Genomic DNA, 12690 nt, shown 5'->3' on the forward strand with positions numbered 1-12690 from the left:
CATCTGTAAAGTAGTATATGACTGAACCATGCACCAAGACCTCAACTACCTTATCAGAATTACAGCGCTTTATCAAAAAGAAGTTTCAAGGGCTATAATTCTGAAGTGCCTGGGCAAATTTAGCTAGTTATCAAACTTGGCCAAGGAATTATTAAACTCATTTTATTCAAGTTTAGTGAAGATCGGATGAGCAATGCTTGACTTAAGAAAGCGGACAAGATTTGTGACAGACAGATAGACACACACACACCCAGAGACAGGAGTAAATCAATATGTCTCATACAACACTTTGTGATGGGAATCATGGGATAAACAATTATCTATCAATTATTTAACATTCACCTTTTTTTATAAGATACCGTTTTCAATGTTCTACCAAGAAAACAGTATCCCTAAATTTACTTTTGTATCTCTGACATCCACAAACCAAATAACAAACCTGATTTTTCTCAAGTTGTTTCCCTGCATTCCTCTGTTCTTTTAATTTCTCAATTTGCTGAAGTTTCTACAAAACAAATGTAGCAAATTAAAAATATATTTGGAAAGTTTCAAATTAAATGAGCCGTGCCATGAGAAAATCCACGCAGTCTGGTCAGGATCCATGCTGGTCGCAAACCCACTATGTTGGTTTTCTCATGGCACGGCTCAAATTATTTTTTCTGTTGTCCCTTTCATTACAATTAATTATTTTTACTGCTCGTAGAAACAGAAAGGAACGGTTCAGAATAAGAGCTGAGCTGAGCAATTATTACACTGTATATGGGTACTCAAAATGTATTTTTTCATTCAAATCATCAAGAAGCATTGCTGTTGGTATGTACTTCTAAGTTTGGCCATTTCTTTGTTGGGTTTAATTTCACGCTGACAAAATGATAGGTCGAATGGTGACTTACCAGCTCCGAGTTATTTCAGACACAAGCTGGCACCTGGGTAGAACCAATGACCTCTGAATGGCTTCCTCATATAAAAGAATTCTACAGCCTAGCGAGGTTTCAAGCCCACTGCCGTGAGTGGCAAATGATTCTAAATCAGAAACCTTAAACAATAGGGCAAGGCAGCTCATATGCTTGGGGATTGTAAAACAAATGGTAGCTTCAAAATGGCAAAAATAGGAGCATGTATATTTCTGGTGAAGCACATCTCAAAATTTCAGTTAATGAACAACTGCCCTCTTTTCTATTAAATCACAATGTGGGAACTTTCCAGATTTAAGATAGAGAAAAAATCTAGGCGCCACTTTGGATATTATTTTATGCTAGGCTCCTTGGTAGAACTAAAACCCTTCCAGAAGTCAGTTAAAGATAGTCCATGAATCAGGTGTTTCAGACACAATACCTTTTATCAAATCATCCTAGAGAACAAATACCTTACCTGCATATTGAATTAACAAGACATCAATTTGAAAATCTGAGCTCTCCCTATTGAGCTTAGCAGGCAAGCATATGACAAACAGAATTTTTTACATCTGTGAAAGTGAGAAGCATGAAATGAGGTCAATAACATAAACTACTGGACCTAAATAGCCACTATATAACCACAGCTGACCTACACATTTTCCCCTAGATATCCTTAGTTGATACCAGAAGCTCTTCAACCAACTGAACTGTTGAACTGGGACTGCGGGGTTTATGTCTGGGACTGGGTGGTTTATGTCTGGGACTGGGTGGTGGTGGTGGGGGGTTATGTATCGGAGTATAAAACATGCTATAATAACAATAACAATTGTACAAGAACAGTTTCTTACTTTTCTGAGATTTTTTATTTTCTTATCTTTCTCTGGATCACCTGTGGAAGGTTGTGGGTTGCTAGGTGCACTGCTTGCTGCTGCTTGCTGATTCCCTGGTTCTTGTTGATCATTCTGGAAAATATCCATATAAGCTAAATTCTTTCCTAACATTTTGGGAACATAATATCCTTAGCACTTGAAATTTTACTCTTTTTTTTCGAACTGGGAAAAAATAACAGTTTATTTAAATGCAATTATAGTTATATTAATTTAATCTTCCCAAAAAGGTGGAAAAACAACTTAACTAGAGACTACTTCTGAAATAAGAACTATTTGTATTTTTATTCCACCTTAATAACTAAGAGCTTTTTCAAACTTTTCCAAATAGAAAACGGGGCAAAAATATGTAAACTTTAAGTCTAAGATATGAAACCTGTCCCAGAATTGTGATCCTATGATGCCAAAATCCTATGAATTTTTTGAAAGCATATTCAGAACAAAAGTTCCTCAGATACCTGCTTACATGTAAAACTTTCATCAAAATTTCTAGGTAAAAGGGGGCATAATTTTGGCAAAATGTAACCCAGAGTTATAAATTTGCTTTATGAGGTAACTCATAATGCCAAAGATGTGTGTAAAAGTTGAAAACATATGGTCAAGCAGTACCTGAGGAACTTGCTTGCAGGCGAACCTATGTTAAAAACTGACGTAACTGTGCAAAAATAAAGTATGTAGAGTTATATAATTTGTCCCTGAGAGTCAATTCTAGAGTTATATAACATGTCCTGAGAGTCAATTTTAGAGTTATATAACTTGTCTTGAGAGTCAATTCTCATTGCTGAAAACGTAAGTTGAAAGCATTTGGTCACATGTGTTTCAAGAAACTTTCTAACATGCAAAATTTTATCAAAATTTTCTAAATTAGCAAATTAAATATGTAGCATAATTTTGACAAAATAAAGCTAGAGTTTTATGTCTTGTCTTGTGAGGTGGCATCATAATGCAAAAAACATGTGTGAAGTTCAAAAGCATCTGGCAAAGTGGTTATTGAGAAACCTGCTTACACGCAAAACTTTTATGTGTGCTCTGACAAAAGCTCTTCTACTTGAAAACTTTTTTTTTAAGCAGTAAAATGTTTGTGATGCAAGTTAATTCTTGGTGAGAATAGAAAGAGAGATTGCTAAAAGTAGATAGAATATTGTATGCAACCATAACAAATTAACACAAGAGCGCCGCCAAGCGGGGCAATATACGCCCGAAGGGTTATATCATAGGATGGGAGCAAAACTTAAAGAACTTAACTGTTGTAGTCCAAAGGACTGGAACAACAAAATGAATACTTCAAAAAACAAATCTAAGTCCACAAAAAAAATATTCAAAGTCCACCAAAAAATCATTATCAGTTACAGATATGTAAAAATACACCTAAAAATTGGGAGGTACCATCCATGTTGTACCATAGAAAAGTGGTCTCGGTTTTTCCCTATGGCCAATAATAAAAAAGCTTCAAAATAAGCTATTTATAGTAACATAAAAGGGAAGTAATTAAATTTTTTTTATATTAAGTGAACAAAAAAGAGATCTGCCAAATAAAAACAAGAGCACTGCAATGCAGAGCAATATACACAAAGCAAAGTCATATATGACTTTTGACCCTTAAGTGTGACCTTGACCTTGAAGCAAGTCATCTGGAACATGCGCTCTGCACATCGTCTCAGTGTGGTAAACATTTCTGCCAAGTTTCTTTGAAATCCTTCCAGCAGTTGAAGAGTAACAGAGCGGACACGAAACAAACTGATATGACTTTTGACCCCTAAGTGTGACCTTGACCTTGAAGCGAGTCGTCCGGAACATGCGCTCTGCATGTTGTCTTGGTGTGGTGAACATTTGTGTCAAGTTTCTTTGAAATCCTTCAAGGGGTTCAAGAGTTACAGAGTGGACACGAAACAAACTGATATGACCTTTGACTCATAAATGTGACCTTGACCTTGAAGCAAGACATCCAAAACATGCGCTCTGCACGTGGTCTCGGTGTGGAGAACATTTGTGTCAAGTTTCCTTGAAATCCTTCAAGGGGTTAAAGAATTACAGAGCGGACACGAAATTGCTAATGGACAGACAGACGGACAGACACCAGCATCATAACATAATACGTCCCTTCGGGCGTATAAAAAGCAAAAGGAGACTATTGCCCAGCAATAAAAGTCCCCTGCTAAACCCTTATCATGCTGGACATGATTGATTCTGCCTCTGCAACCTGTGTAGATCATGATCAGCCTGCACATCCATGCAGTCTGATCATGATCTGCACTGTTCGCCATTCAGTCAGCATATTTTTGGTAATCATCCCTTTTAGCAGTTAATGGTACTGTCCATACTGAAAGATTGACAAGTTCATTATAGAAATTTAGCAGGGTAAGGGTTATTTGTCATGTTTGCTTCCACAGGAACCACATTTTTTTCACAATGAATTTTAACCAAAGAACCTGCGGAAATAACCTACTACCTGTAAGTAAGGTTTTACTAAAAAATTCTTGTCTTTTGAAGGACAGACAGATCAATGAATGGATAGATAAATGGAGAAATTAAAACCATTGGGTGTCAATGCTCATCTGTGTGAGCTTGAAGTAAGGCAATATGCAAGAACATTTATGGTTCCTGGCCTTCTTACTCAATACTGATGCAGCTGGATAAAGTTTGTGTGGCTTCGTTTACTTAAGTCATTATACCACTCAGTCATGCACTACAAAGCCACAGAATCAGTCTATGTATTTATTGAACATCCCTCATATACAACTACTATGAAATCCTCAACCAGTCTACGTATTTATTGAACATCCCTCTTAAATAACTATTATGAAATCCTCAATGTTCATGAGGAACTTAGTACGTTTGTGGAGCAAAATCATATACCAGAAATATAAAATGTTTCAGTTAGAAAAAACATACCTCCATCTGTCTAGCTTTTCTTGCTTCTTTCTTCTTCTTATTTTTACTTGCTGGCTTGTTGGCATCTGTACAAATATATTACTAGTTCATTTAGCTACATTATCACTATTCTTTTGTTTTTGGAAACACATGTCTATTATGATTTCAAACATATAACACTTTTAGTAAAAGCACATGTCTCCCCATACACTTCAATTATATGGAAAGCTCCTTAAGAATCATTTAACAGGGTAATACTGATAATATGCAAAACTAGCCTTGGTACTAAATTTTCCCCCACACAGTTTAGTTGGCGTCCTCAAAGGAGTTTCAGAGGAGTGGTCCTGACAAACGTTTGTGACAGACTTTCCAGCTTTTCATAGTGGAAGAAGACCTAAGGTGCCCCTTCATGCATCATTTAAACCAGCAACCTTCTGTAAGCCAGCTGGATAGATTCTTCACATGAAGAATTCAATACCTTGATCATGGCTCTAACCCACATTGGTGAGGGACAAGTGACTCGAAGACAGTAACCTTAACCACTCTGCCACAGAGGCCCAATAACTTTTGTGACAACAGGAAAGACTGTATATACAGACAAGACAAAATATATCTCTCTCAAATAATAGTAGTGAAAAGATGTGCAGAGTTGATCTTTAATAAACAAAGAAATGACTACTTCTCACCTGCTTGTGACTGTTTAGCATTAGAAGGAGGTTCATATTCATGTAGCTTTGTCGATGGTTTATTCTGCTGCCCTCTCAATGAAGGTGGTACATAAGCTTGCTGTGCAGCTAAAACAGAGAGTTAATTTATCAGTGCAAACTTTCAGTTGATGGTCTTAACACTTCACAAGTGTCTACTTTTTTGTTGGGTCATATGTTAATGGCTATTTATTTTTTCAGGCTGTTGTGTTTTGAGACGTTGTTAGATGGCTTCCTTACATGAAAAATTCAACCTGCAGGGTTTAAACCGCTAAATTAAGTTATGGGCAAGTGATATCACTTACATCCATCTTCCATACAGACCCATTTAGGCAAAATGCAGTTCCCAGATTTCAGATGTAAGTGAACTTAGGCAATGTTTTGGTCATACAACAATTTTGAAAATAGACTACACAAGATTCTAACATGGTACACTTTTTTTTTGCAAGTTAAACAAAGAAGAAAAACAATCTCGATAAAATCTAAGATAAACAACGATAGCTAAAAATAGTGCACAATGTATACTACAGTGTTCAGGCAATAAACCACTATAAATCATGTAAGAATCGGAACAATAAGAACCTTACCGTTGTTTATCATGGAATTTACGGTGATTTTTTGTTCAGATGCTTGTTATAAACCACTAGGGCTAACCCCCTCATGGATTAATTACTTCGCATCTGAACTCCAAACCACCATAAATTCCACTATAAACAATGGTAAGGTACTTATTTCTTAAATATAAATGAGGAAGATAAAAGTGGCTTGAAGGAAGGAATAAACTATACCTGGTGGTGCTGGCGCTTGTACTTCAGACTGCACCTGTCTATAGCTAATGGGCTTCTCTGGGAACATTTTCTCTGGGGCAGGTTGCCAGAATGCCTCCCAAAGCTCCTCGCCTTTGTCCATTAACTTCTGTTCTAATACTGCACCAGAATAATGCCATATTCGATACCTGTCAACACATGTCATAATATGGTACTCAAGAACAGGAAATACAAAGTGAATTTACAATGTCCTCTAGTTGTGAACAAGGGAACCCCAACCATAGTTAAGATTTTGTCCAAAACTAGGTACAAGATAAATGGTTGATTTCAGCTATTTGACACTGTATCATTGATTTTGTAATTTTTAGCCTAATTAAGGCGTAATTAATGGAATCAAGTTAAAACAAGAGCCATGTTACACATGGCTAATCCCCCCGCCGGGCATATTATAATTGAAGGCTACAGTTCCTGGCAAGTTAGTGTCTGAAAGTATTGATTTTGGGGAAAGCTTTGAAGAACCGTTTAGTTGTGGTCCGCATCAGGGGTTTTAAATTTAATCTTAAAAAAAAAAAAAAAGAAGAAAAAAAAAAAAATGCAAGACCACACAAAAATCTTTATCAGGTAGAAATTGGTCAAAATACACCTCAAAATTGGATATAGCATGCATGTTGTACTAAGAAAAGTGGTCTTGATTTTTCCCTACGACTAGTAATGAAAAAGTTACAATAAAAGCTAGTTATAGTAACAACAAAGGGAAATAATTCTAAAGAAGGGAACTGTGCAAGACACTTTGTCTCATGATGGTGTATAATTAATTGTGGCAAGTTACATCAAAATCCCTCCATGCATGAAGAAGAAATGCTTCGGACAAAGTCATTCTTGTATCTGACCTTTGGCCTCTAAGTGTGACCTTGACCTTAGACCTAGTGACCTGGATCTTGCGCATGACACTCCGTCTCGTGGTGGTGAACATTTGTGCCAAGTAATATCAAAATCCCTTTATGCATGAAGAAGAAATGCTCCGGACAAGGTTTTCATTCATGTATCCTTTGACCTCTAAGTGTGACCTTGACCTTAGATCTCGGGACCTGGTTATTGCGCATGACACTCCGTCTCGTGGTGGTAAACATTTGTGCCAAGACATATCAAAATCCCTCCATGCATGAAGAAGATATGCTCCGGACAAATTGTTTTAAGAAAATATGATAAAGGGGAATAACTCAAAAAATAGGCAAGGTAGAGTTATTGTTCTTGCACACTGCACTTCCTCCCAATGTGTTCTATCAGTGTATAAAGTTTGAAGAAAATCCCTCCATGCATGAAGAAGATATGCTCCGGACAAAATGTTTTAAGAAAATATGATAAAGGGGAATAACTCAAAAAATAGGCAAGGTAGAGTTATTGTTCTTGCACACTGCTCTTCCTCCCAATGTGTTCTATCAGTGTATGAAGTTTGAAGAAAATTCCTCCAGTACTTTTGGAGTTATGCTCCGGACAAAATGTTTTAAGAAAATATGATAAAGGGGAATACTCAAAATATAGGCAAGGTAGAGTTATTGTTCTTGCACCCCTGCATTTCCTCCAATGTGTTCTATCAGTGTATGAAGTTTGAAGAAATCCCTCCATGCATGAAGAAGATATGCTCGGACAAAATGTTTTAAGAAAATATGATAAAGGGGAATAACTCAAAAAATAGGCAAGGTAGAGTTATTGTTCTTGCACACTGCTCTTCTCCAATGTGTTTCTATCAGTGTATGAAGTTTGAAGAAAATTCCTCCAGTACTTTTGGAGTTATGCTCCGGACAAAATGTTTTAAGAAAATATGATAAAGGGGAATAACTCAAAATATAGGCAAGGTAGAGTTATTGTTCTTGCACACTGCATTTCCTCCAATGTGTTCTATCAGTGTATGAAGTTTGAAGAAAATCCCTCCATGCATGAAGAAGATATGCTCCGGACAAAATGTTTTAAGAAAATATGATAAAGGGGAATAACTCAAAAAATAGGCAAGGTAGAGTTATTGTTCTTGCACACTGCAATTCCTCCCAATGTGTTCTATCAGTGTATGAAGTTTGAAGAAAATCCCTCCAGTACTTTTGGAGTTATGCTCCGGACAAAATGTTTTAAGAAAATATGATAAAGGGGAATAACTCAAAAAATAGGCAAGGTAGAGTTATTGTTCTTGCACACTGCACTTCCTCCCAATGTGTTCTATCAGTGTATGAAGTTTGAAGAAAATTCCTCCAGTACTTTTGGAGTTATGCTTCGGACAAATTTTTTTAAGAAAATATGATAAAGGGGAAGAACTCAAAAAATAGGCAAGGTAGAGTTATTTTTCTTGCACACTGCACTTCCTTCCAATGTGTTCTATCAGTGTATGAAGTTTGAAGAAAATCCCTCCAGTACTTTTGAAGTTATTCTCCGGACAAATTTTCAAGAAAATATATAAGGGGAATAATCAAAATTAGGCAAGGTACGAGTTATTGTTCTTGCACACGCACTTCCTCCCAAGGTGTTCATCAGTGTATGAAGTTTGAGAAAATCCCTCCAGTACTTCTGAAGTTTCTCCGGACAAAGATTGTTGCGAGGACAGACGCACGCACGCAAGGAGAGCATTTCTAATATCCCCTTCGCCTTTGGCGGGGGGATAAAAAAAGCAATAATGCATGTATTATGCTGCTAGTGTAAGACAAGCCATGTGAGATAATATCTCATACCAGAATTTTATTTGAAATGCTTTTTTCTTTAAAGTCAGAAAAAAATTGTGATCTATGTCTAGAAGTTGTGATGATACATTCACTATAGGCTGGCTCACAAGTGCCCATTTGAAGTTTCTTGTATCAGAACACTGATATCCAGTTCCCTACAGATAACCATGACAATGTGGACACTGTGATATCATATTCTCTAAAGGCTTTTGGTATTGTAACACATGTTGGAGAAATATACTGAATTTTCCTATTTATTTCCTAAAAATAACCTTAGCAACAATGGCAGCTATGAGGACATGTTCTATATTGACATACCACTGGAAACTTCCTACTAAGGAACTTTCCTATTGCCTACTTTTAACCTTGATGCTGTGATAACATGTTTTCAATTGGCACACTACTGAAAACTTGCATCGTGAGACTGTTTGACAGATAATTAATACATAAATATATGTAATTTTCCCTATTAATTTGAGGAACTTACCCATTGCCTACCCGTAACCTTGGAGCTGTGGTAGCTGTGACAAAATGTTCTCCATTAGCACACCACTGAAAGCTTGTTGTGTCGGGAGACTGTGCCTGACAGATCATTTTCTTCTGTTTCACATCCCAAAACTCCATGTTGCCATGGAGATTCCCAAAACCACATAAACATAGAAGTGACCTTGGTTAAAGATAATAAATCATTCAGAAATCTTGACTTTCTAAATATCTAAGGTATTTACCCTTAAAATATCTAGAGTTTGAGGTTCATCTTTTGTGTGTATAAAGTGAAAATGTCAATATGAACTTCAATACTGAGAAATAATTTAATTTCAATAACATAAAATGTCCCTGTTTCAGCCAAGACATGTATTTTGTTGACATATAAACAAGGATTTCAAGCTCAACTAGGAAATGGAAAGTTTATTTGCAAGATAAGATACCATTTCAAGGATTTATGCAACAACGAAATCCAGGACAATTAGTCTCTAATAAATAATGATGTCATAGCAAACTTCCACAATGTAAAACACCTGACAATAGTAACTTTTACAAAAAGTTTTAAACTAACATAGAACTAGACAGAAACAATACTTTTGTTACACCCTATCCTTTATGTTTTACTGTCAAGGAAAGGAATTAGTATAAGTTTTTGATGAAAGCTTGATTTCAGATCCTTTACATTATTTTGATTGTAAATATTACTGTATGTATGTAATTTATGTACATGATATATTAATAAAATCAAGAAATAGATAAAATATAGTAGTGCTCTTTCTTAGTTGCAACAAAAACACCGACGTCACTGCACGTTTAACAATGTGACGTCATTCTAGCGTAATAGTGTTTTAACAGAGAAAAGCATATTAGATTACTGTTTAAACTAATTAACTAACAGTTCGTTTGTCCAGATTACAGTATCTCATGACAAATATTTGGCACTTGAAACATTTGTAATTTATGCCCGACCCTCCCACTCAAAATAAGGATTATTTACACATCTAGCTTGTAGTGCTAAATATTGAGTACATACAGTAGTGAAGTTATTCTAAGTTTTGGTATACATCTTAATTGAGGAGAAAAGTTGCTTCAAGTTCTAGTTTTGTTCTTACTTCTTAATTTCTTGGATTTGTTGTTGTTCAAACTAAGAGATTATGGAATGATTAATTTACACTTGCCTTAGAGAGCATAATCTTATCAGACAAGTTCTAGTAGATGCTTTTTACTCGGTTTATATTCCAGATAAAAAGTTGTTTGGCCGTATATTTTATGCAGCAGTATTTTATGCAATGGCAGTCAGGTGACCAAACTCTAGCCATGCCTCTCTGTTAACAGACTTTTTCATAACTTCTCATGCATGACTTATTACATTGTTTCATTAAATACAATACCCATTAAAAGACATCTTATTCAGTTTTTATGCAAGCACAATCTGGATTTCTTAACTTACATATTTGTAATTATATTTTCTTACCATAGTAAGTGTTTAACAACTTCACCTTGACCTTTTCAGCCAGAAATTTTAAGTCAATCACTTAGAAACCAAATAAAAGGATATTATTTCCCTGAGGATTATAGAAACCAAAGTTTCGAGGTCCAGTTCCGAAATCAAACACAGGTTCCGTCTTCATGTTGTATATTGTAGCCTTTGCTGGCATAACTGAAATATCTCTGTTAAGGAAATACATCTAAGTGTGGTATTTCATCAAATTTTTGACATATATCATTCTAAAACGTCTCATAAATTGTTAAAACCTAACATACATACAGTAAGCTTATTTTCAGTTCCAGATGTTTCCTGAAAAATTAAACCAATTCCTATCACAGTAATTTGCCCTCTTAAAATATTCCTAACATATAACACACCAATTAAAGGATACAGCCATATACCACACAGAACTCTGTTGATTTGGGACTCCATTCTACATGGTAAACCGGTCCATTTTTACCCAAATGTACCAAATTACTTTCCCCATTCACTCCTAGAAAATGTAAACCTTGATCACCATAGTATGAAGATTCTGATGTATCTGTTGTCGTTAGCAACAGGAGAGCGTTACCAGCTTTATTCCACATCATCTCTACCTTGTCTGCCTTGAAAAATGTTCTATTAGCCACTGCAGCATTCGGCCCACCAAAGTTAGGGTACTTGTATACTCTAACAAATGATGGCTGACCCTGTGTAAAAATAAATTTCTATTATAGATGAACACATACAGAAAGGATGCATTTATGTTATTTTATTTGTTCAATTAAAATATTAATAGGTTGTACCCTTTATGCACTGAATTCGAAATCCCAACACCTTTAAAGTTATAAAGTTGAAATATGACTTCTACTGTACCGGAGTGACTTAAAACCTGTCAATGCTTAACAAACTAACCTTTCCTCCAGGCACATACCCAGCTACCATGTATGGAGGCCCTGCTGCAGCTAAACTATACCCTGCTACCTTCTGTAGATGAAGTTTGGTCTTGATTTCATCTGAAATTTGCAATATCTGTCATGTACAAATGGGACTATTATAGATCCTGTTTTATCTGACAGACAGTGATCAAGAGTGATTCAAAGCATTTGTTTCCTTTTACAGTTGCGTTGCTTTTTCAAATCATGCAGTTATCCCCTTAAAACTGACATCACCCTGCCCTAACAAACAAGAGGACCATGATGGTCCTGAATCGCTCACCTATCCCCACATGACCCAGTGTTGAACTGAGTATGATGTCGTTATTTCTATTATTTGACAAAGTGACCTAGTTTTTGAGCATATGTGACCTAGATATCATCAAGATAAAAATTTCTGACCAATTTTCATGAAGATCCATTGAAAAATATGGCCTCTAGAGAGGTCACAAGGTTTTTCTATTATTTGACCTAATGACCTAGTTTTTGAAGGCACGTGACCCACTTTTAAACACGACCTAGATATCATCAAGGTGAACATTCTCACCAATTTTCATGAAGATCTCATGAAAAATATGGCCTCTAGAGAGGTCACAAGGTTTTTCTATTTTTCGACCTACTGACCTAGTTTTTGACCGCACATGATCCAGTTACGAACCCGATCTAGATATTATCAAGCTGAACATTCTCACCAACTTTCATGAAGATCCATTGAGAGATATGGCCTCTAGAGAGGTCACAAGGTTTTTCTATTTTTAGACCTACTGACCTAGTTTTTGACCCCACGTGACCCAGTTTCGAACTTGAAGTAGATATCATCAAGGCGAACATTCTGACCAACATTCATGAAGATCTCATGAAAAATATGGCCTCTAGAGAGGTCACAAGGTTTTTCTATTTTTAGACCTACTGACCTAGTTTTTGACCGCACGTGACCCAGTTTCGAACTTGACCTAGATATCATCAAC

General features: G+C 36.0%; 1 protein-coding gene across 1 annotated transcript in view; it reads right to left on the bottom strand.

Annotated features, from left to right (window-relative positions):
- The window catches only part of LOC123554220 (eukaryotic translation initiation factor 2A-like), a 37615-nt gene that overhangs the window by 1926 nt on the left and 22999 nt on the right, over positions 1 to 12690 (bottom strand). Inside the window, exons 7-15 of the mRNA XM_045344208.2 lie at positions 11703 to 11803; positions 11200 to 11497; positions 10878 to 10979; positions 9321 to 9495; positions 6147 to 6313; positions 5341 to 5448; positions 4676 to 4740; positions 1745 to 1858; positions 440 to 505 (exon numbers count right to left, since the gene is read on the bottom strand). Coding sequence (XP_045200143.2) covers positions 440 to 505; positions 1745 to 1858; positions 4676 to 4740; positions 5341 to 5448; positions 6147 to 6313; positions 9321 to 9495; positions 10878 to 10979; positions 11200 to 11497; positions 11703 to 11803 — 1196 coding nt within the window. The remainder of the gene's footprint in view (positions 1 to 439; positions 506 to 1744; positions 1859 to 4675; positions 4741 to 5340; positions 5449 to 6146; positions 6314 to 9320; positions 9496 to 10877; positions 10980 to 11199; positions 11498 to 11702; positions 11804 to 12690) is intronic.

This window comes from Mercenaria mercenaria, chromosome 7 (genome assembly GCF_021730395.1).
Source record: "Mercenaria mercenaria strain notata chromosome 7, MADL_Memer_1, whole genome shotgun sequence".
Taxonomy (NCBI): domain Eukaryota; kingdom Metazoa; phylum Mollusca; class Bivalvia; order Venerida; family Veneridae; genus Mercenaria; species Mercenaria mercenaria.